Source organism: Theropithecus gelada, chromosome 11 (genome assembly GCF_003255815.1).
Source record: "Theropithecus gelada isolate Dixy chromosome 11, Tgel_1.0, whole genome shotgun sequence".
NCBI classification, from domain to species: domain Eukaryota; kingdom Metazoa; phylum Chordata; class Mammalia; order Primates; family Cercopithecidae; genus Theropithecus; species Theropithecus gelada.
Window position 1 is genome coordinate 102750846 of NC_037679.1, and position 24900 is coordinate 102775745.

Consider the following 24900-nt stretch of genomic DNA (forward strand, 5'->3'; position numbering starts at 1 on the left):
TCTAGAATGATTCATTTTTTCCTGTGTGTGAAATATATATGAATTGTTCCAGATGGCAGTTTTCTTTAATATTTTCATTTGTAAATTAGCAGTTTGTTGCTTTGAAAAGTTATCAATATGCCTGTCAGTAAAAAGAACATTCAGAGCCATCCTAAATGCCTGCTCCAGATTCTGTAAAATCTTTCATCTCCTTCCTCCCCAAAGTGCTTTCCTTTAACTGTGTATACGTGTTTGTGGGAGCTCAGAAGTTCCTCCCGTGTCTCAGACACTGAGTTAAGGTAGTCTTTATTTTCAGTTTCCTTAGAAATTGCTGAGTTACTGTTAGCTTCGTGACCAGCCGACCGTCTCTCTCTTCCTTGTTACTGGTCTCTTTCTTTTAATCTCGTGATACCTTGTGATTGGTCCCATTCTGCATTTTGGGCAGCTTTAAAATTGCTGTCTGACTGTCCCACTCTTGGCTTCCCTGACTGCATTGGAAGAGGAGGCTTGCTCTCTGCTCTACAATTGGTTGACTGATCAATTTCTGAGCCTAGGGCTGCTCACTGTGAGGCAGTTATTTCCCTGCCATTTATGGGGATGGGTAAGAGCCTCAGAGTGAGATGAGTTTCCTGCACATGCTGTGTCACAGCCTGGGACTGGACTCAGCCAAGCACATAGGATGGCTGCTGCCACATGACACTGTAGCTCTGTGTGCAAAAGAATCAGTCCCCACTTTTAAATCCTGGGGCAATGAAATGACTAGAAAGTGACCTCACAGAAATGAAAAACAGGGAGTGCCTTTTAAGAAATGAGATAGATTCCTGAAAGGCTAGCTAGAGATAGCTAACTTTAGGTAACTAGCTCAAGGTGCAGATGGTGATTAAGTGTATTCAGACTGGTATTTACCACCGTAACAACTAGTTCTAGAACATTCGTGTTACTGTAAATTGTGCAGTGGATAGTAATAGTAGGATTTCATACGGAGATTAAAAAATACCCTGTCGCTCAGCCAAGAGGCCACGTTAAAATTGTCAGCATTCTGCAGTAATTACCTAACAACTCGGGCAGGAAATTGATTATTTACTAGCAATAAGCAGCTGATTGGTGTGGATTCAGACTCCCTCCCTAGTTAGAATTAAGTCTCTCAGTAAGTACTCACATCTTTGCTACCATAAACTTCATGGCAATAATAAGAATGTGAGCTGAAAGTCACAGCACGTAAAGGGAAAGTACATTTTCCTCGGCATCACCCAGCAGCATATAGGAGCAATCTGGTCTCTCTCTGTATTGTTTTCCAGGCAACAGAAGAACTCCTCATCGCTGTAAATGGTTTTTTAAATGGCCCTTCTTCTCCGAGTTAGAATGGAATCTTTACCATGTTTTGAAACGGCCACAGAGCTACAGGATTTGCGTTGCCAGAATCAACCTTGCCTTGTCTTCAAGGCAGTCTGTAAAGTCAGGGGTACTTTCCTCAGTATTTCAGAACTCTAAATTGGGTTTCCTTAGCAACTAATGAGAGCATCCTTTAGAATGCACTATGTGAGGAGTTGGCAAACTCTTCTCAAAGGGACCAGAGAGTGAGTATTTTAGGCTTTGCAGTCCATAGGATTTCTGTTCCAACTATAGAATTCTGCCCTTGTCATGCGAAAGCAGCCATAAACAACACATAAACAAAGGAGCATGGCTGTGTTGAGCTTGGTTGTGTTTGTGACTTTCTTTACAAAAACAGGTGGTGGGCTGGACTTGGCCTGCAGGTTTGCTGACCCCTACCCTAGATTCATCTATGTAGTCAGTGAATTCAGGACCTCAACTCTCATTTTTCTCCTTTAAATTCCTAAGCAGTCTTATTTCTAATATAGTTGTAACAGGCTGAAAACACCTAGGTGAGAACTGGGATGGTTTTAAACACTGTCTGTGTTGAATTGGTTTTTCTTGTTTGGACTTTCCCCTCTGTTTTTCTAGTCTAACTCAGTATGAACAGTTGAAAGCCCATCAGGGAACTGGAGCAGGAATTTCCCCGATGATCCTCAATTCAGGAGAGGGCAAAGAAGTAGATATTTTACGAATGCTCCTCAAGGCCAAAGACGAATACACAAAGGTGAGTGTTTGCCCTTCCTTGTGATACATACACACTTCAGTTCTGCAGTGGGAATATTCTTGTTTAGGAACACTAGGTGCTGTGGGTGCTGTTCCTTCCACCAAACGAAATTATATTACAAATAAAAAATCTTTATTTGCCTTTAGTAAGCTAAAGGAAACTGTTTGCCTTTAGATGGATTAAAAAATAGCCTGAGAAGTCAATAGCCTTCATATATACAAACAGAAGACTTACTACAAGACCCCAATTTACAATAGCAACAAATGAATATAAAATTGTTTGCAATAAAATTCACAAGAAATGGATAAAACCTATATAAAGAAAATGTTTAAAAACTCCTGAAAGGCATAAAAATAGACTTGAACAAATGGAAACATACACCCTATTGTTGGATAAGAAGGTTCAACATAAAACTCTTTAAAAAAAATCTCTACATTTAAGGTGATCACTAAATAAATACCACTGGTTTCTTTTCAACCTCCCTCCCCACTTCTCCCTTACTCTCTGATCCAGACAAGTTGATTATAAGGCTCATGGGAAGAAATATGCAAGAAAGAATAGCTGGGAAAATCCTGGCAAAGAAGAGCGATATTAGTAGGGGTTAGAGATGGGGGAGATGAGGCGGGTTGGAGCAAACTCTCCCTGATTTTAAAACATTGAAGTCTAAACATTTCAAACAGTATGGTATTGATGGTATTGATACCTAACAGCCCAATAGACCAATGGGGACAGATTTAAGATTCTAAGTCTAGGATTAAATCCAGTTGTATATGAAATCTAGGATATGATAAAGATGATAATCTCAAGTCAGCTATTTGAGTGAATTTTTAAATAAATGGTGTTCGGGCAAATGGTAGCCATTTGGGAAAATACAAAATTGAGTCTGTACCTTACAACATACACCAGGATAAATTCCAAATGTATTAGAAATTTAAATGTAAAAATATGATGATTCAAGTACCAGAAGAAAATCTGTATGGATTTCTTTATAATCTAGGAAAAGAGAAATCTTTCAGTTATGCCTTAAAACCCAAAAGCAATTAATTAAACTACATAAAAATAAAATAACATTTTACAAGGTTTAAATACAACACAAGCAAATAGAAAGATACAAAAACAACTGAGAAAAAAATTGTTTACACCAGAATAACAGGAAGGTTATTTTATGAAGAGCTCCTAAAAATTAAGAAGTACAAGATTAACACTAGAAAAATGGGCAAAAAATAAAAATTTTAAAAAATTATAGAATTTGGAAACTAGCTAAAATAAACATATCTAACTGAATATCATATTATGATATAATTACTTAGAAAAAAATTAGAGTGACTTCAAAACCCGCTGCTTGAACTGAACACTCTTAGTGGGTTATATTTTAAGGACAAAAAGAACTGCAAGAAATTATAAACTTCATTCATTGGTTTTATTGTTTATAGTAATGTTGGCATTTTAATTTTTCTACTGTTGGCATTGTAATTTTTCTACTGTTGTGGGTATAACAAATACGAAATTAGATAAACGTGGTTGGAACCAAAACCTTAGTGTAAGGGGAAAAAAAATCAAATCTAATAAGTTAAAACTATATATGATTAAGTGGAAATATCAGAATTAGTTCATGTTTTGTTTCTTAGGTATAGAAACAAAAAATAGAGTTTCTAACTGTTGCCCTGAAAGGACATAAAAATAAAAGTGGCAGTAAGCATCTATATCACCCAGATTGTTATTTCTAAATATTACTTCCTTCCAAAAGATGTCAGGGCTCTTTAAAGAAATTTCTGATTCCAGGTCTGGAATAGTAAAACCAATAGGGTCATGTGAAAGGGCACAGTAATCAGCTTCAAGGACACTGACCAGAGCATCAAATTCTTACATCAATAGGAATGACTGTAATGGATTAAAACACATTGAATGTATAAAAATCTGTGAGTTCATGGTAATGAAAAAGAGAGCAAGCAAACCAAACATATAAAACCAAGCAGAATAATTATTAGTCATCCTTTGAAGGTGCTAAGGCACCAACCCCTTCCTCTGAAGCTTGGTAATTAATGGGAATGAATTAAGCTTTTAGCCTGCCTGCCCTAAAGGGACTGTATCTCAGAGTAATCAAACAGCCCTGGTCAATGAGGGAGAGCTCTTCTCTACCAAAGAATTCCAGCTGGTGCATGTGGAGGGAATCATAGAACTTAAAGACACTCTAGTTAAAATAATTGATTCAGGCAGTGAGCATCAGTAATATTAATGTTATGGGAAAGGTTGATAGAAACTTGACAGTGGAAGCGTCAGTCTGCCTCCACCTGAACCCCATTGATTATCATCATTAAAAGTTAGATAACCAGACACTCTGGCTTCCTAATGTGATAAGATGTCAAATGTACAGCACCATCTTGAAATATTCTTGCCCAAAGAGTTGATCGTGAATCTCATTAAACCTTGAGCTCTAACTTTTTAGTTTACAGAAAGTGAAAGTGAGGGAGGGAGTGAGGGGAGACCAGGTAGAAAAACAAATTAAATGGTGCCACGAGGAAGCAATCAGAAAAATCCTGAATGAAGTGGCACATAAGAGCAGTTGAACAAGTTTCTTTAGCATGCTTTGCCTTGACTGTGAGCTTCTTGAGTACAAAGAACGTCCTTTATTTATCTTTATATCCCTTCTTGTCTTCAAAGTACTTCGCACATGATGAGTGCTGAATAATGGCTGTTGAATGAAGGAAGGAATATGAATGTGAATGAGCCACAGTTTAATTCTCCTTCTATTGTGTGGCCTGGACAGAGATGCCTCAATCTCCGCTTCAGACACTAACAACTATTTCTATACTCATTTTGTGTTTTTTTTAATTCTTCAAAAGTCATTAAAATATATTATGATGACTTGGCAACTAGTTGAATAATTAAATAGTTATACTTATTAATTATACTATATTATGCACACTAAAGATTAATCTTCAAAAGGTGACATTTCTGCCCTCTAGGAACTTAATGTTCTGTGAAGACAGCACAACAATGGCAAATAAATAATAAATAGAAATATTGAACACAACTATTTTCCTTTCTTTCCCTTCCTCCTCTCAACATACAAATACCTTGTATTGTTTCTGTTTTTTATCTTCTATGTGTTATAATGCTTTGATATCTCAAATCCTTTCTGGCTGGGGAGGCCGCCGCTCCTAGGAGCAGCCAGTTTTCAGAGATCGCAAAGGGCTTGGCCGGGAGCACACCTTTAATATGTACCCTCACCAGTCTTGAGCGATACATATCTCCTCTCTGGTCTGTATAATATTCCTCTGCCTTAATTATCCGAGGGCTGGGTACCCAGCAACTAGGGGCCACTCACACAGTTCGGAGCCTGCTGGAGTTTCTCAAACTGGCCAGGCTTAACCTGTTTCCCGCGCCCTGCTTTGCCTACGCCTTCCCCTTGCTGCTGAGGCTTCCACATGTGGCCCTGTGCAGCGTGGCATGCCTCTCGTCTCCAGGACCTGTGAGTATAATAAACTTTGTTTTCCTGAGACTCCCCTGGGTCTCCTCTGGCCTCACTGGAGTGACCACCACGTAAAAGAACGGCACACACATTCTGTCTCGCTCAGGAACACTCATACACGGTTCTGGAGATTTAATTTAGGCCATCACTTTATACTGTGCCTGTGTCTTGGAATATTTTTCCCCTTATTTTATTTACCCTTCAGAATTTACATATCCTTTAAGGCTCAGTAAAAATGACACTTTTTACGTGGAGTTTTCCCAGATCTCTTCAGTCAAATTAATTACTCTTCCATGTGAACTCAGTCTATTACTATTTAAAACTTATTTTGTTCTTCCTCATTTATTACATTAAGTCAGCTTCTCCCAGTACACTGTAAACTGGTTGAAGTTAAAACAATGTTCTGTTCATCTTTATGCCCTCACAGATTTGTTATAATGTTGACATGCAGACACTTGATGCCTGTGTAGACGATGCTTTTCTGTAAAAGTCAAATACATGTTGTTATATGTGTAATGTCAATTGCTCCAACTGTGAGATAAATAGTAGAGGAAATTATTTCTTCTTCCATTAACAGCCAGATGTTGTGATACAGTGTGCCAGGACACCTGCATGATTATGCTACTTTCCTAGTCTACATTTTTCTTGGTTTGTCATTGCGCAGTACAGGAACCCTTGGAGTCTTCAAGCCTTCCCTGAGATGGCCTAGATCATTCTTCTAACCCTACTACCCTCTACCAATATTTGGAGCTCCTGCCAAACAGAATACCCATGTTGCTTCCTGAGAGTGCTTTCATGGTTTTTCTCATACTGTTCCCTCCCCTTCTTCAACCATCAAAATATGATCAATCTTTCAGGGCCCGTTTCAGATGTTCTTTTTCCATCACCGTATTTTTGGCCTGCCTAACTAGGTGTGCATGCGCCCTGCTAGCTGCCAGTGCCTTATGTTTGGAAGGAGCATTCCATCGCCTTCTTACATTCGTGTTGTCTCTGCACTCACACACAGATATTTCAGAAAATGTGGAGACCCTGAGGAGAGTGGTTCTGAGATAGAAGAAAGGGGTGAAATGGAGAGGTGGTGAGAGAAGGAAAACAGAATTTTCCTTCAGAGTTATTGTTGGGAAGTGAGTCTCCGTTGCTTACAGTGTTCAAGAAGAGATTGAACCTATTGGTGATGTGATAAAATAATTTGGGTTGTGTTGGATAACTATTAAACTAAAAGACTTCGGAGATGCTTTCCAATGCTAGACTTACTTTTTTTGAAGTTTTATTTTTTAAATTATTTTTAATGAAAAATTAAAATTGTATATATTTATGGTATACAATGTGATATTTTGATATGCATGTATCTTATAGGATGCCTAAATCAAGCTAATTAACACATGTATTACCTCACACATTTATCATTTTTGTGTGGTAAAAATAGTTAAAATCTACTTTTTTAGCAACTTTCAGTATGCAATATATTAGTACTAACTAAAGTCATCATGATGTACAATAAATCTCCTGAACTTATTCCTCCTGTCAGATTGAAAGTTTCTATCCTTTGACCAACATCTCCAAAATCCTCCTACCCCCAGCCTCCGGCAACTACCAGCCTACTGTGCTTCAATGGGTTCAGCTTCTCTGGATTTCACGTGGGAGTGAAATCATACAATATTTGCCTTTCTGTGCCTGGTTTATTTCACCTAATATAATGTCCTCCAGGTTCATCCATGTTGTTGCAAATGACAGAATTTCCTTCTTTTTAAAGGCTGAATAGTATTCCATTGTGTTTATATACCACGTTTTCTTTATCCATTCATTCCTTGATGGACACTTAGGTTTATTCCATCTATTGGCTATTGTAATGTTGCAGTGAACACAGGAATGCAGCTCTCTCTTCAACATACTGATTTCATTTTCCTGGGATATATACCCAGAAATGGGATTCTTCGATCATGTGGTAGTTCTATTTCTAATGTTTTGAGGGGACAACATACTATTTTTTTTTTTTTTTTTTTTGAGACAGAGTCTCGCTCTGTCGCCCAGGCTGGAGTGCAGTGGCCGGATCTCAGCTCACTGCAAGCTCCGCCTCCCGGGTTCACACCATTCTCCTGCCTCAGCCTCCCGAGTAGCTGGGACTACAGGCGCCGCCACCACGCCCAGCTAATTTTTTTTGTATTTTTTAGTAGAGACGGGGTTTCACCGTTAGCCAGGATGGTCTCCATCTCCTGACCCCGTGATCTGCCCGTCTCGGCCTCCCAAAGTGCTGGGATTACAGGTGTGAGCCACCGCGCCCGGCCCAACGTACTATTTTCCATAGTAGCTATGCAACTAATATTCCCATCAACAGTATTCAAGGATTTCCTTTTCTGTACATCCTTGCCAACACTTATGTTTTGCCTTTTGGATGGTAGACATTCTACCAGGTTTGAGGTGATCTCTCACTGTGGTTTTAATTTGCATTTCCCTGATGATTAGTGATGTCGAGCATTTTTCATATACCTGTTGGCCACATGTATGTCTTCTTTTGAAAAATGTCCACTCAGGCCCTTTGTCTATTTTTTGATCAGAACATTTGTTTTCTTTTTTTTTTTTTTTTTTTTTGAGGCGGAGTCTCGCTCTGTCACCCAGGCTGGAGTGCAGTGGCCGGATCTCAGCTCACTGCAAGCTCCGCCTCCCGGGTTTGCGCCATTCTCCTGCCTCAGCCTCCCGAGTAGCTGGGACTATAGGCGCCCGCCACTTCGCCCGGCTATTTTTTGTATTTTTTAGTAGAGACGGGGTTTCACCGTGTTAGCCAGGATGGTCTCGATCTCCTGACCTCGTGATCCGCCCGTCTCGGCCTCCCAGTCTCGGCCTCCCAAAGTGCTGGGATTACAGGCTTGAGCCACCGCGCCCGGCCAACATTTGCTTTCTTTTCCTCCTGTTGAGTTGTTTGAGATCCTTATATATTTTGGACATTAATCTTTTATCGTATGTATGGTGTGCAGGTATTTTCCTCCACTCCGTAGGTCATCTCTTCACTCTGTTGTTTCCTTTGCTGTGCAAAAGCCTTTTGGTTGGATGTAATCTCATTTGTCTCTTTTGCTTTTGTTGCCTATCCTTAGGGTCACATCAAAAAAATCATTGCCCAGACCGATGTTAGGAAGCTTTTCTCCTGTTTTCTTCCAGTAGGTTTATAGTTTCAGGCCTTATGTTTAAGTCTCTCCAGAATTCTTAGAGTTGTGAACATCCCAAGAAGTGGAAGCAGGAAAAATGTCGAGCTCTCAGTATATATGATACTGATAAAGTGAAGTCTGTCTCGTTTACAGGAGGTTAATAAAATAATTTGAAAACTTATTTTGGCCGAAATTTTGTGCATTCTCTTTTGAGAAAAAACTTTCTGTGAATCTGCTTTAAAGTAGCAAAGATATTAATTTGCATTTAATCTCTTTTTATATCCGCCCTATTCAATTTCTAGTTGAGATGTGAGTGAACAATAAAATAACCAAATTTTAGTAAGAACAAGAGTCAGGACCAGAAATGATCTACAGGCTGCATAGTTAGGCTTGGAGTATTCAGAAGTGGACTATTTGTGTTTTGTGGTTTAAGACAATAATTAATGGCTCTTTTCTGGATATAGCTGTGAGTTATTTATGAAATTACAGAAATTTTTTTGTTGAATGATAAAATTCAACAGAATATAAAAAGAAAAATCACCAATAATCCTATAACCCAAAGATAGAAACTTTTTACACTTTTATTGTATTTTGTTTCAGACGTCTCTCTTGGCATAAATACATATGTTTATGTATGTATGTATTTGTGTGTGATTAAAACTGGATTATATGACATACTTTTTGAGGTTTTATTATATTTTAACCTCAGCATCCAACAGAGGAAGTTTTTGAGGTTTTAAAGAAATGCCTTGCCAGGCGTGGTGGCTCATGCCTGTAATCCCAGCACTTTGGGAGGCCGAGGCGGGCAGATCACGAGGTCAGGAGATCGAGACCATCCTGGCTGACACGGTGAAACCCCGTCTCTACTACAAATACAAAAAACTAGCCGGGCGAGGTGGCGGTGCCTGTAGTCCCAGCTACTCGGGAGGCTGAGGCAGGAGAATGGTGTGAACCCGGGAGGCGGAGCTTGCAGTGAGCCGAGATCGCGCCACTCACTCCAGCTTGGGTGTCAGAGCGAGACTCCCTCTCAAAAAAAAAAAAAAAAAAAAAGGAAATGCCTCAGGTTCTCTGTGAAGAATCCATTATATACTTTTTCAGAAACTGTTTTTCCCCCAGGATTTTAAAGATATTTGGGTCGGGAAAAGCATAGAAAACTAAACAACTAGAAAATGAGCTACAAACTACTGAGGTGGATGATTAATTCTGAGCACTCTGATAAGAGGGAGCAATTGTTACATAAAAGCAAGGCTTTGTGGGTAGACAGTTGTAGTGACACAGAAAACAGCTTCTGGAGATACATTTTAACTAGGAAAAGCTATCAGGGTTACGCGCATTAACAGACAAAGCAGCCTCTTAGCCCAATGGATATGGGCAGAGGGAAGCTGGGAAAAATCGGCTTTTCTTTGCCGGATATTCAGTGTTTCTGAACATAGAAAAAGAAGAAATACAGAAAGGGTCATTCAAAGAAAGTAAGCATTCACGTTCTTTTAAATAGCAAGGCTTTTCATGCCAGAATTGTGTAAGGGATTACATCTTAGCCTGTATTCTTGTCTTGTCTTGGTTCTCCATGAGTTGGGAAAGCCAGGCCAGTTGGTCCGTGCAGCCCGTACCATCATTCACCTAAGAAGAATTGGAAAGAACATTTGATGACTTATAAGGTGATTTCGCATCCCACATAATACTTGTGCTGAATATAGAAATTATTGATGGAATGGCCGGAAGAAAATGATTAATATTTTGTATGGTTAACCTCACCGTGCATATAGTGGTAATAGATGCCACACCCCTAGATTGCTGGATTAGAAAATACACATTGATAACTGTAAAATACATTGGGAATGTTGGGTTCCTGAGGGACAAGTTTGTGTTTATATCTCATTTCATGTCAGGTACAGTGTGGAATAATTTGGGGCCTGAGGCCTTAGTTGTACAGTGGAAACTAATGATGCTTCGGAGAGTCTATAGTACAGAAAGCAGCATTTTATATTGTTTTATTTAGTGTTTTCACAAACTAGACACCAGTATCATTGCCATGCTCTTTTTGTTATGAATCCTACTGTGTTAGCAATTGCATGGTTGGTTAGATTAATATTTGATAATGAGTCAGTGTTGGAAATGATGAGATTTATCTCTTGTCTCTTTCTCTACAAAATTCTAATTTGTAGTAAGTGGCTCAGAACGCTCAGATTTGAATTATTCTGTTTATGCAAGAAGTCATTTATTAAATAAAGATGATGTTAGTAATTTTTAAATCAGTGGTTTGAGTCAGCTTTTTGGTTTGTAGATCAAAAAAGGTTTAGTTGCTTTGTTACTCTCCAGTTTTAAGTCAACTGCTTAAATTGTCCAGACATGTTATTTAAGGAATGGTTTCTATATTTGTTTATCATTGAAAGGCATTAGACTACATATATTTAAATGTATAGTCGATATATTAAGCATAGAACCTTTCAATTATACAGGTGTCTAAGAACCCCCGGTCCTGGAGGCTGGTGGTGTTAGTATTATTTAGAGCACTGAATTGTCCGACTAAGAAAAATTAAATTTGAACTTGATTTATACTCAAACACAGCTCTTAGAGAAATTTAAGAGATTTTGTTTTGTACATGAAAATCTATCAAAAACACAGCCATCTACAAATTAGATAAGAAGTAAAAAGGTAGTCTTTTAAAAAGACTAAATCTTTTCTAAGCCAAAAACGAGGTGATTTTTTTTTTCTGTTTCAGTGTAAAACCTGTTCTGAGCCAAAAAAGATAACCAGTTCCTCTGCCATCTATGACAATCCCAATCTCATCAAACCAATTCCAGTGAAACCCAGTGAAAACCAGCAACAGCGTATACCTCAGCCCAACCAGGTACGGAGTCCTCTGCTTGTCGTATTCAGTGTGTCTCTAGAATTCTTAAAGAACTTTGACCCAGAATATAGTCAGGGGAGGGCCTGGTGTTGTTGAAAAATGCTTTCAGATAAACCCAGGAAAGAGGGATTTCAAAATACAGATTTTTTCATTATTAATAACTTACTCTTCTTAGAAGAGGGTTAAAGTTTTTACTTTTGGCATATACCACATTCTTTGCTAATCTCTTGTGAACTTGAACTCCTTAAAAGATAATGTATTTTTTAAAACACAACGCACAGTGGCTCAAGCCTGTAATCCCAGCACTTTGGGAGGCTGAGGCAAGAGGATCACTTGAGGCCAGAAGTTTGAGAGCAGCCTGGGCAACAAACATAGTGAGACTCCATCTCTACAATAAAATTAGCCCGGCATGATGGCGTGCACCTATAGTCCTAGCTACTCTGGAGGCTGAGGCAGGAGGATCACTTGAGCTCAGGAGTCTGAGGCTACAGTGAGCTATGAGATGTGCCACTGCACTCTACCCTGGGCAAGAAAGCAAGACCATGTCTCAGAAAACAAAAACAAACAAAAAAACACCCTAGAAAACTAATAACATTGTCAGAGATGACAGAAACATTGGGTCCATATTCTTCTGGGGTGGGTGGTTTCCCTAGGCCACCTAAGAGAACAACAACCAAGGCAACAAAATTGAGTTGAACACTTCTGAGCACCTCCTCTGTGCCAGATGCAGTGCTAGCACAATAGATGGGGGTAGCTGCTGCAGAGAGCTCAGAGTCCAAAGGAGTGGTATAAAATTCCTCTTCAGACATGATGACTTGTCACTGTATTTGCAATCTAAATTAGAAATATTACAGCAACTTTTGTATTTGTGTGTGTGTGTGTATATATATGTATATTTCAGAATAGTACAGCAGTGACAAAAATTGTCAATCTGCAGGTCCCATTAATGATTGTAAATATAATATTGCTGTGTCATTTTATCACGACTATGACTAATTAAAAAGATTTTCTTAAAGGAATTAGTTTAAATCAATTTTGAAAATGAACATGGAGCCAAAAGACATAAAGACTAGTAATGAAAATCTTATATTGAATTTTTAAAGAGAAGAAATCTAATTTTTAGCTTGCTTTTTATTGCTTGTTTTCCATGGAAAGTTTTTATTATATTTTGATAGCGAGACCTGAATATGTTGACTTTAAAATGAAGCTTGTGTTTTCTTTTCCTTTTTTTTTTTTTGAGACAGGGTTTCATTCCTGTTACCCGGGCTGGAGTGCAGTGGCACCATCTCAGCTCACTGCACCTCTGTCTCCTGGGCTCAAGCAATCCTCCCACCTCAGCCTCCCGAGTAGCTGGGACTACAGGCGTGTGCTGCCACAGCCGGCAATTTCTGTATTTTTTGTAGAGATGGGGTTTCGCCATGTTGCCCAGGCTGGTCTTGAACTCCTTAGCTCAAGCAGTCTGCCTGCCTTGGCCTCCCAAAGTGCAAGAATTACAGGCATGAGCCACTGTGCCTGGCCTCCTGTTTTCTCAGTGCAACAATGCAGAAAGCAACATAAGTAAAAAGCAGGAAGGAAGTAGCTTTGTAACTGGCTGGGCTAAGGTAGATTTTATGTATCCAAGGACTTTTTAAATCCTACTGGTATATATTTGAAAGGATCAAGTTAGATTAAAAGTCTTCCGTTTCTTTCCAGCCCTAGATTTCCATAATCCTGTGAACAACTACTAGAAATTCTGAAATTCTTATATGCCTTTGTATTCTCATATTACTCTGCAGGCTTAGATGGACTTCCTATTAAAGAGATTGTTTGTTTTTTTAGTGCATATAATTTCCTACCAAGGTGGTTCCCAATCTGTGAAACCCCAGGCCCCTGAAGACCTTATACCTATTTTATCAGTCAACAGATAGTAAAATATAACAACTGTTTTGGGGGTGTACGGGATCATGATGTGAAAATTTTTGACATTAAAAAGGGGATCTTTAAAGTTGATTATAAGTTTTTCATTCTCTGTAATCCTTTGTAGATAGAATAAGTCATCAGATAAGTTATGTTTCATAGTGCTCCCTTATATAACCAAATTGTTTGTAGACTCATGTCAGATCTCTTTATTTTTTCCAGACCTTAGACCCTGAACCCCAACACTTATCCTTGACAGCTCTGTTTAGGAAGCAGGACAAAGCTACATGTCAGGAAACTGTGGAGCCTCCACAGACTCTCCAGCAGCAGCAGCAGCAGCAAGAGAAGCTTCCAATTAGGCAGGGGGTTGTACGCTCCCTGTCCTATGAGGAACCCAAAAGACACTCACCCTCTATCGAGAAGCAGCTCTGTCCAGCCATTCAGAAGCTCATGGTCAGGAGCGCAGACCTCCACCCATTGTCAGAGCTGCCTGAAAACCGGCCGTGTGAAAATGGCAGCACCCCTTCTGTGGGAGAAGTTTTTACAGGACCCGTCCAGCCAGGGTCTCCTCACAACGGTGGGATTTCTCGTGGTGTACAAAATGCTTCGAGAACTCAGAACCTGTTCGAGAAACTTCAGAGTATCCCAGGGACAGCAAACAAGTGTGACCCTAGTACACCAGCACCTGCTGGCTCAGCTGCCCTGAACCGCAGCAGAGCTCCCACTTCTGTCACCCCTGCGGCTCCAGGAAAGGGTCTGACTCAGCCACCACAGGCCTATTTCAATGGCTCCCTTCCACCTCACACAGTAGGACGTCAGGCTCATGGAAGAGAACAGTCCACACTCCCAAGACAAACACTCCCCATCTCTGGTAATCAGACTGGCAGTTCTGGAGTGATCTCCCCGCAAGAACTACTGAAGAAGCTTCAGATTGTGCAGCAGGAGCAGCAGCTGCATGCCTCTAACCGGCCGGCCTTGGCCGCTAAGTTTCCTGTGCTCACTCAGAGCTCTGGAACAGGCAAACCCTTGGAATCCTGGATCAACAAGACATCCAGCACAGAACAGCAGACTCCTCTTTTCCAGGTAAATCTGTACCGGGGCAAAATAAAACAGCCTGGGCAGCATAGCCAGACCCTGTCTCTGAAAAAACAAAACTTAGCCGGGCTTGGTGTCACAGGCCTATAGCCCTAGCTACTCGGGAGGCTGAGGTAGGAGATTCCCTTGAGCTCAAGAGGCGGAGGTTACAGTGAGCCATGATCGTGCCACTGCACTCCAGCCTGGGTGGCAGACCAAGGCCCTGTGTGTTAAGAAAAAAAAAGACAAAGAAAAAGGTATTACTATAATGCAGTGAAATTCAGAGTCCACTTCTGTGCTCTAGGGACCAGCGTGCCACGCCCATTTCTGTTTGGAGCAGGCTGCCGGAAGCCACCTCCATGCATCTTGATTGCCTGAACTTTCTACCTGGAAGGAGAATCTTCACTTTGGTTTACAATCTGAGAACTTCCCCCCACCTTTTTGAGAGCATTTACTTGTAGAGTTAAATCTTCATAATGTTAGGAGGTCTGAAGACCAACACAGACATGGGAGAAAACCCTAAGTTTTGACTATAGGAACATAGTATGATCTGCCTTGAAATCAATCTGGAATGCCAAGCATCTGACCTCTTCTTGTTTTTCAGTCCACAGTAAATTATTGCTTATTCACTTATTTAGTAAATATTTTTGAGCACTTAGTATGTGTCAGGCATTGTCTACATGTGGGTACATAATGATGAAGAAAACAGACTCCTTACCTCTACCCACAGCCCATGCTGTAGGTTCTTGAAATAAACAAAAAATAGCATATTTCCTCCTTAAAGGTGCAGCCTGTTTTTATCCTTCTCTGTATTGTCAGTATAGCCTACTGAAGATCAGGAGAGATGCGCATGCCACCCACCTCCACCCCCCACACAAACTGCCAGAGAGGGAGAATATGACCGTTTTTAGAAATATTCTGTCCTCTGGGGAAGATGCTTCTCCATGTCTATCACTGACTTCGGACAGTGAGGAAACCACAAGCTATTGATCATCTGCCTGTGGGTAACATCTGGAGATCTGACACTGAATTGTTTTCCCTTTGTATTGGAACACATTCATTGAAAGTACATTGGGTTTAAAAATCGGAAAGTTCTCCCTGTGTATCACATATCTAATCACTGGCCCTTCGTCATGTTTTGTTGTATACCTTTTTTTTTGTTTTTTGAGATGTAATTTCACTCTTGTTGCCAGGCTGGAGTACAATTGTGCGATCTCGGCTCACTATAACCTCCACCTCCTGGGTTTAAGTGATTCTCCTGCCTCAGCCTCCTGAGTCGCAGGCACCTGCCACCACACCCGGCTAATTTTTTGTGTTTTTTTAGTAGAGATGGAGTGTCACCATGTTGGCCAAGCTGGTCTCGACCTCTTGACCTCAGGTGATCCACCCACCTCGGGCTCCCAAAGTGCTGGGATTACAGTCGTGAGCCACTGCACCTGGCCTGTTATGTAATTTATAACAGTTTCTCAAAAATCTTTCACTTTTGGCTGGGCATGGTGACTCATGCCTATAATCCTAGCACTTTGGGAGGTTAAGATGGGAGAATCACTTGAACCCAGGAGTTTCAGACCAGCCTGGGCAACATAGTGAGACCCTGTCTCTACAAGAATTTTCTGTTTTTTAATTAGCCGGGTGTGGTGGCACGCCTCTGTGGTCCCAGCTACTTGGGAGGCTGAAGTGGGAAGATTGCTTGAGCCCAGGAGGTTGAGGCTGCAGTCAACCATGTTCGCACCACTGCATTCCAGCCTGGGCAATAGAGTGAGACCCTGTCGCAAAACAAAAAATTCAGTTTTCTGAAAACAAAGATCTTAGGCATGGACCAAAAGTCTTTGTGAGCCCCTGAGTCCAAGTGTTCTCATTTCTTATTTATTAACATCCCAAATCTGAGTACTGACTGCTCTAGGAACAATATTTGTAACTCCCACTCCCCCTCATTTCAGTGTTATTGTCCGTCTTTTAAAAATGTCTGCTTTTTCTCTCTTTGATGATTTAGAATGAGAAGAATGGGGTGAATATAGTCTGACTTAAATTTCTGATGTACAACTCCTTTGACTTTTCAGTACTCACAAATATCAAGAGCCAAGTGAGAAAGGCAAGCATTGCAGCAGCCCACGCTGTGCTCAGAATGCCTGACTCCTCCTCCGGGAGCACCCCTGCTCAGCGCCGCTCCTCGGAATGTCACGTAGGGACAAGTTAAAAGAGACAGCCTGCCTTCCTCTAGGCCAGCTTCTGCTCAAAGAGGTGCTGAGGGACTGATGATAAAATCACAGCACCTTCTAGCTTGCCGGCCTCCGTGCCTCCCTCTTAGGAGTTCTTTTGGGGAGTTCGGAGGCTGAGAAATAAGCTTCTTTTTCTTCCCTCAGTTAGAAGCAAATGATAGCTGTAGGAGTCAGTCAGATTAGGATCAAAATGTCACTTGCATAACTGAAAGGGCTGTTAGAAAACTTGGTTTCAGGTCTGTTTGCCAAGGGAGTTAGACTCACCACACAGGCCCTGGCAGGGCTGAGCAACAGGCAGCCTGGTCACCCCAAACACATCAGCTGCAGAAGCGGAAGCCTTGGGCTGTCCGCAGGCCGGCCGGGCCGTGTCGGGGAAGGGCCCAGAAGGGGTAGAGCCCACACGTCACTCTCCCTCCCGGTGAGAAGCGAGTGAGGCCGCAGGAGGAGGGGACTTGCTCTCACAGTGCCTCCTGTGCTCCGGGATCAGGAGGGGAAATGGGTAGGCCCCTAACAAGGGTGGCAGGTCACACAGGTTGTGAGACCTTTAGGTCAGAGTCATGGACAGCCAGGTCTAAGGAAAAGGTCAGTAGTCTAAATGCGCTTGCCAGATACTAGTAGCCTGAAAAAGAAGCTGTCACCCAGAGGCCAGGCTTCATATGCAGTGGGAGCAGCCACCACAGCAGACGATACCAGAGCTGCTCAGTGATGCCAAAGGAAGGTGCACGGAGAGTGGAACAAGAATCAGTTACCCGTAGACTTCTCAGCTAGGGAAGCTGTGGACAGGGCATGCTTAGACCACCTGTATTTGCCGCTGCAAGCTGTCATGCCATGAGCTACTCCTGAGCCCCGCCCTCTGTGTGTATTTGCTGCGATGCCGTGAGCTGTTCCTGAGCCGCGCCCTCTGTGTATTTCCTGTGAGCAGGTCATCTCACCTCGGCGCATCCCTGCTACAGCAGCTCCTTCTCTGCTCATGTCCCCCATGGTGTTCGCACAGCCCACTTCTGTCCCGCCAAAGGAAAGGGAGAGCGGCCCCTTGCCTGTGGGAGGCCAGGAGCCACCTGCTGCCACCACCAGCCTCCTCCTGCCCGTACAGGGCCCGGAGCCCTCCGTGATCACCAGCAGCCCACTCACCAAGCTCCAGCTCCAGGAGGCACTGCTGTACCTCATTCAGGTAAGCGGGCACGTCATCTGCCTTTGCACCGGACTGCGCCGGTTGGCCTCCTGGCTGCAACTATGAGATAAAGATTCAGCCAAGGCCTGCTTAGCTTCCGTGAGAATAACAGGTGTGTGTAACAACTCATCCTGACCCCAGCGGCTTCTGTGCTCCGTTAGCTCGGTGTTATGTATAATACCAAGTGTGGCTTTGGGTGTCTCAGCTTTTCAAGGATTTTGTAATGTGAAGGACTCTAAGGCCTCCAAGCTGTCACCTGTCAGAAGGGAAGGAAGCATACGCTGGGAATTAAGCAGTCCCTGAGAGGACCCTGGGTGCTACTGGGGGCCCACACAGAAAACTCACCATTGGGAAGTAGAGGTGGGAGCAGTCCTGGGCAAGGGGCCGTCTGCTGAGTGGGGAGCAGGCCACTGAGTGAGTGGAAAACAGGGAGGGAAGCAAGTAATGGCCATGGCTGCTACAGGTGTGTTTTACGAGTCATTTTGAAACCTGCTCATTAGGACGGGATGGAGTGACAGGACTCCTTGTGAGCTGCTTGCCTCACTTGTCTATGAAATTATGAAATGAGTGCTGTAATAGCTAGCACTCCACAGAGCTGGTGCCGGGCCGTGTTTTAAGTGCTACACACCTATTAACTCATTCACTCCTTTACACAACAACCCTGTTATTTTTCCCATTCTACAGACAAGGAAACTGAGGCTGAGCAACTGGCCTGAGGCACAGAACTATAAGCAGAGCTGGGATGCCCCCTAGCCTGGCCCCCGAGTGCCACTTCCCACGTACTCTCCCGTGGCCCTTGAATGTTACCGGGGACCAGCCTCGGGAGAACATTCAGCACAGGTGCCCTAGCAAAGCACACCCAAAAAAATCAATAGTAGTCCTTGAAAAGTGGAACATTTGTAGCCAGACAGACTTCAGATACCCCAGTTAACATATTTAAGTGTCTTTTTGGTAGATAATCTTTAAGAAAACTTTCGTGGTACTTTGCTTAAGCATCAGATGTTCTTCAGAGAGCAGGCCAGCCCCTTCTGTGGTTGTCTTATCCTACTTAAAAAGACAATGGTCTCGATTAGTACAACATTTTTTAAAAGGTTACATGTTGGCCAGGCGCAGTGGCTGCTCATGCCTGTAATCCCAGCACTTTGGGAAGCCAAGGTGGGAGCATTGCTTGAGGCCAGGAGTTTGAGACCAACCTGAGCAACATAGTGAGACTACAAAAGAAGGAAACATGTTTGAGGGAGAATGAAAGGAATGGGGCTAGAAATCAGCAGAAGCATAATAACAATCAGAGATGAATACGGCAAATGATTGAGCCTTACTAATTCATAAATAAGTATCAGGATAAAAATACTTGCCACCTTTTAAAGCTATTCATGGTAAGTTCCTGAGGAATTAGATAGGACATCTGTGAACCTCTTTACTTTGAGCCAATTTCTTACGTTTGAATTTAAAAGAGTCATATGTTTTCTGGCTGATTCCATTCGCATCGTCTTGAGACTCTGTTACTCCAGAGTAGTTGCTGAACATGGCAGGTTAGAAATTACATTCCCCTTCCCTCCACCGTCTGCATGCATCATACTTCTTCCCATGTACCACACCTCATATTCCCAGTCACTCAAGCAGTCTGTTTGTAGTCTCTGCCTCTTGTTAGGACACAATCTCATGCATAGGAACTTTGTGACTACTTTGTAGGAAAAAGAGGGATAACATCACTCTCTTCATTACATGAGAATGATGCTAACTCTATGTGGGGTGCCAAGAGAGAATGAAGGGGGAATGTGAAGTGTGGGTGAATTACTAACACTGTAAAGAATGGGTGGGAGGGAGAAGTCTCTAGAATTAAAAAATGAGGAAAACCACTGATTAGACCATGACTCTGACTTCTTAGCCGGGCCAAAGAGCCCAGAGATTGCCAGTCTTACTCCTGCCCACTTGCAAAGGCCAGAAACTTTCCATGACTTCTGGGAAGACTCATATTGGCTTTGATGAAGTACTGATGAAGCATATTGCAAGTGCAATCCTAAGTAATGCCCAAAACAAAGTAGACACATTGTAGGTGACTTGGAGGGCCTTTAAGAACCACAGTGGCTCATGCCTGTAATCCTAACACTTGGGGGGCCAAAGTGGGAGGCTCATTTGAGCCCAGGAGTTCAAGACCACCCTGAGCAACATAGTGAGACCCCGTCTTAACGAAAGAAAAGCCAGTCACGGTAGCATGCAACTGTAGCCCTAGCTACTCCCGAGGCTGAGGTGGGAGGATCGCTTGAACCCATGAGGTGGAGGCTGCAGTGAGCTATGATGGGACCGCTGCACTATAGCTTGGGTGACAGAGTGAGACCCAGTCTCAAAAACCCCGAAAACAAGAAACCAAAAACACACCACAGCAATCTCTTAACCAAACTTGGAGACCACTGACTTGGATCACGTCCTCCTAACGCCATGTCTTTTCAGGCAGCAGACTCAGGCTGTTCTTGAGTAAACCTTGCTCCATGCTGCCATGTGGCTGGGCTGCCCATCTGTGCTGCATGTAATGAGCTCTTGCTACTGTGCATACTGACTGTGGAAAACCATCAGCTCTGTCCAGCCTTGCCTTCAACCCCACTTAACATTCACACGTGCAATTAAAAACCACCAGCTGTTAGATCAGACAGGGAGAGATGAGTGTCTCAGTATCCAAATGCCAGTTCAGCTCTAAGACAGAGGAAGCCTTTTGTGTCTGCCAAACAAGTTACATTCTCGGGTCTTTCGATTTGTTTTCCAGAACGATGACAACTTCTTAAATATAATCTATGAAGCCTATCTCTTCAGCATGACTCAAGCAGCCATGAAAAAGACTATGTGACAGCAAGTCGGTTTAAAACTGATTTTCAAGGTCCTTCTAGAACTCTGGCACAAGGTCCTTTCATGTTGAGTGTGGTTTCCTTCAATGTTTCTGCCTTTTTTTAAAGAAGTATGTATAATATGAAGTAAAATGTTTCAGATTTTTTTTTATAGTCAAGTGTTTTTTATTATTATACTTTAAGTTCTGGGATACATGCACAGAACATGCAGGTTTGTTACATAGGTATACACGTGCCTCCGTGGTTTACTGCACCCATCAACCCATCATCTAGATTAGGTATTTCTCCTAATGCTATTCCTCCCCTATTCCCCCACTCCGTGACAGGCCCCGGTGTGTGATGTTCCCCTCCCTGTGTCCATGTGTTCTCATTGTTCAGCTGCCACTTGTGAGAACATGTGGTGTTTGGTTTTCTGTTCCTGTGTTAGTTTGCTGAGAATGATGGTTTCCAGCTTCATCCATGTCCCTGCAAAGGACATGAACTCATTCTTTTTTATGGCTGCATAGTATTCCGTGGTGTATATGTGCCACATTTTCTTTATCCAGTCTCTCATTGACGGACATTTGGGTTGGTTCCAAGTCTTTGCTATTGTGAATAGTGCTGCAGTAAACATACGTGTGCATGTGTCTTTATAGTAGAATGATAATCCTTTAATTATAGTAGAGTTACAATCCTTTGTGTATATACCCTGTAATAGGCAGAGTTACAATCCTTTGGGTATATACCCAGTAATGGGTAATAATTAGAGTTATAATCTTTTGGGTATATACCCAGTAATAGGATTGCTGGGTCAAATGGTATTTCTGGTTCTAGATCCTTGAGGAATCACTACACTGTCTTCCACAGTGGTTGAACTAGTTTACAGTCCCACCAACAGTGTAAAAGTGTTCCTATTTCTCCACATCCTCTCCAGCATCTGTTGTTTCCTGACTTTTTAATGATCACCATTCTAACTGGTGTGAGATGGTGTCTCATTGTGGTTTTGATTTGCATTTCTCTGATGGCCAGTGATGATGAGCTTTTTTTCATATGTTTGTTGGCCACATAAATGTCTTCTTTTGAGAAGTGTCTGTTCATATACTTTGTCCACTTTTTGATGGGGTTGTTTGTTTTTTCTTGTAAATTTGTTTAAGTTCCTTGTAGATTCTGGATATTAGCCCTTTGTCAGATGGGTAGATGGCAAAAATTTTCTCCCATCCTGTTCACTCTGATGATAGTTTCTTTTGCTGTGCAGAAACTCCTTAGTTTAATCAAATCCCATCTATCAATTTTGGCTTTTGTTGCCATTGCTTTTGGTGTTTTAGTCATGAAGTCCTTGCCCATGCCTATGTCCTGAATGGTATTGCATAGGTTTTCTTCTAGGATTTTTATGCTTTTAGGTCTTAAACGTTTAAGTCTTTAATCCGTCTTGAGTTAATGTTGTATAAGGTGTAAGGAAGGGATCCAATTTCAGTTTTCTGCATATGAGTAGCCAGTTTTCCCAACATCGTTTATTAAATAGGGAATCCTTTCCCCATTGCTTGTTTTTGTCAGGTTTGTCAAAGATCAGAGGGTTGTGGATGTGTGGCATTATTTCTGAGGCCTCTGTTCTGTTCCATTGGTCTATATATCTGTTCTGGTACCAGTACCATGCTGTTTTTGTTACGTATAGTTTGAGGTATAGTTTGTAGTATAGTTTGAAGTCAGGTAGTGTGATGCCTCCAGCTTTGTTCTTTTTGCTTAGGATTGTCTTGGCTATATGGGCTCTTTTTTGGTTCCATATGAAATTTAAAGTAGTTTTTTCTAATTCTGTGAAGAAAGTCAGTGGTAGCTTGATGGGGATAGCATTGAATCTATAAATTACTTTGGGCAGTATGGCCATTTTGATGATATTGATTCTTCCTATCAATGAGCATGGAATGTTTTTCCATCTGTTTGTGTCCTCTCTGATTTCCTTGAGCAGTGGTTTGTAGTTCTCCTTGAAGAGGTCCTTCACATCCCTTGTAAGTTGTATTCCTAGGTATTTTATTATCTTTGTATCAATTGTGAATGGGAGTTCACTCATGATTTGGCTCTGTCTATTATTGGTATATAGGAACGCTTGCTATTTTTGCACATTGATTTTGTATCCTGAGACTTTGCTGACATTGATTATCAGCTTAAGGAGATTTTGGGCTGAGATGATGGGGTTTTCTAAATATACAATCGTGTCATCTGCCAACGGAGACAATTTGACTTCCTCTATTCCTGTTTGAATACCCTTCATTTCTTTCTCTTGTTTGATTGCCCTGGCCAGAACTTCCAATACTATGTTGAATGGGAGAGGTGAGAGAGGGCATCCTTGTGCCAGTTTTCAAAGGGAATGCTTCCAGCTTTTGCCCATTCAGTATGATATTGGCTGTGGGTTTGTCATAAATAGCTCTTATTATTTTGAGATACGTTCCTTCAATACCTAGTTTATTCAGAGTTTTTAGCATGAAGCGGTGTTGGATTTTATCGAAGGCCTTTTCTGCATCTATTGAGATAATCATGTAGTTTTTGTCATTGGTTATGTTTATGTGATGGATTACATTTATTGATTTGTATATGTTGAACCAGCCTTGCATCCCAGGGATGAAGCCGACATGATCATGGTGGATAAGCTTTTTGATGTCCTGCTGGATTCGGCTTGCCAGTATTTTATTGAGGATTTTCACTTTGATGTTCATCAGGGATATTGACCTGAAATTTTCTTTTTTTTGTTGTGTCTCTGCCAGGTTTTGGTATCAAGATGATGTTGGCCTCATAAAATGAGTTAGGAAGGAGTCCCTCTTTTTGTGTTGTTTGGAATAGTTTCAGAAGGAATGATACCAGCTCCTCTTTGTACCTCTGGTAGAATTAGGCTGTGAATCCATCTGGTCCTGGGCTTTTTTTGGTTGATAGGCTGTTAATTACTGCCTCAATTTCAGAGCTTGTTATTGGTCTATTTAGGGATTCAACTTCTTCCTGGTTTAGTCTTGGGAGGGTGTGTGTGTCCAGGAGTTTATCCATTTCTTCTAGATTATCTAGTTTATTTGCATAGAGGTATTTATAGTCTTCTCTGATGGTAGTTTGTATTTCTGTGGGATCAGTGGTGATCTCCCCTTTATCATTTTTTATTATGTCTATTTGATTCTTCTCTCTTTTCTTCTTTACTAGTCTGGCTAGCAGTCTATCTATTCTGTTAATGTTTTCAAAAAACCAGCTCATGGATTCATTGATTTTTTTTTTAAGGTTTTTTTATGTTTCTGTCTCCTTCAGTTCTGTTCTGATTCTAGTTATTTCTTGTCTTCTGCTAGCTTTAGAATTTGTTTGCTCTTGTTTCTCTAGTTCTTTTAATTGTGATGTTAGGGTGTCGATTTTGGATCATTCCCGCTTTCTCCTATGGGCATTTAGTGCTATAAATTTCCTTCTAAACACTGCTTTAGCCGGTGCGTTATGTCTTTGTTTTCACTGGTTTCAAAGAACTTATTTATTTCTGCCTCAATTTTGTTATTTACCCAGTAGTCATTCAGGAGCAGGTTGTTCAGTTTCCATGTAGTTGTGCGGTTTTCAGTGAGTTTCTTAATCCCGAGCTCTAATTTGATTGCACTGTGATCTGAGAGACTGTTTGTTATGATTTCCTTTCTTTTACATTTGCTGGGGAATGTTTTACTCCCAATTATGTGGTCAATTTTAGAATAAGTGCGATGTGGTGCTAAGAAGAATGTATATTCTGTTGATTTGGGGTGGAGAGTTCTGTAGATGCATATTAGGTTCATTGGTCCAGAGCTGAGTTCAGGTCCTGAATATCCTTGTTAATTTTCTGTCTCATTGACCTGTGTAATATTGACAGTGGGGTGTTAAAGTCTCCCTCTGTTATTATGTAGGAGTTTAAGTCTCTTTGTAGGTTTCTAGGAACTTGCTTTATGAATCTGGGTGCTCCTGTGTTGGGTGCATATATATTTAGGATAGTTAACTCTTCTTGTTGCATTGTTCCCTTTACCATTATGTAATGCCTTTGTCTTTTCTGATCTTTGTTGGTTTAAAGTCTGTTTTATCAGAGACTAGGATTGTAACCTCTGCTTTTTTTTTTTTTTTTTTTTTTGCTTTCCATTTGCTTGGTAAATAGTCCTCCATCCCTTTATTTTGAGCCTATGTGTGTCTTTGCACGTGAGATGGG

The 24900-nt window shown here is 41.5% G+C and overlaps 1 protein-coding gene across 2 annotated transcripts in view; it reads left to right on the forward strand.

The window, feature by feature from the left end:
• DCP1B (decapping mRNA 1B) overlaps nt 1-20894 on the forward strand; it is a 59279-nt gene extending 38385 nt beyond the window's left edge. For both annotated transcript variants that reach the window (XM_025400908.1, XM_025400907.1), the window contains exons 5-9: nt 1942-2077; nt 11413-11541; nt 13660-14520; nt 17653-17901; nt 20663-20894. In XM_025400908.1, the coding sequence (XP_025256693.1) occupies nt 1942-2077; nt 11413-11541; nt 13660-14520; nt 17653-17901; nt 20663-20743 (1456 nt within the window). In that variant the 3' untranslated portion in view covers nt 20744-20894. The remainder of the gene's footprint in view (nt 1-1941; nt 2078-11412; nt 11542-13659; nt 14521-17652; nt 17902-20662) is intronic.
• Nucleotides 20895-24900: the final 4006 nt, after the last annotated feature.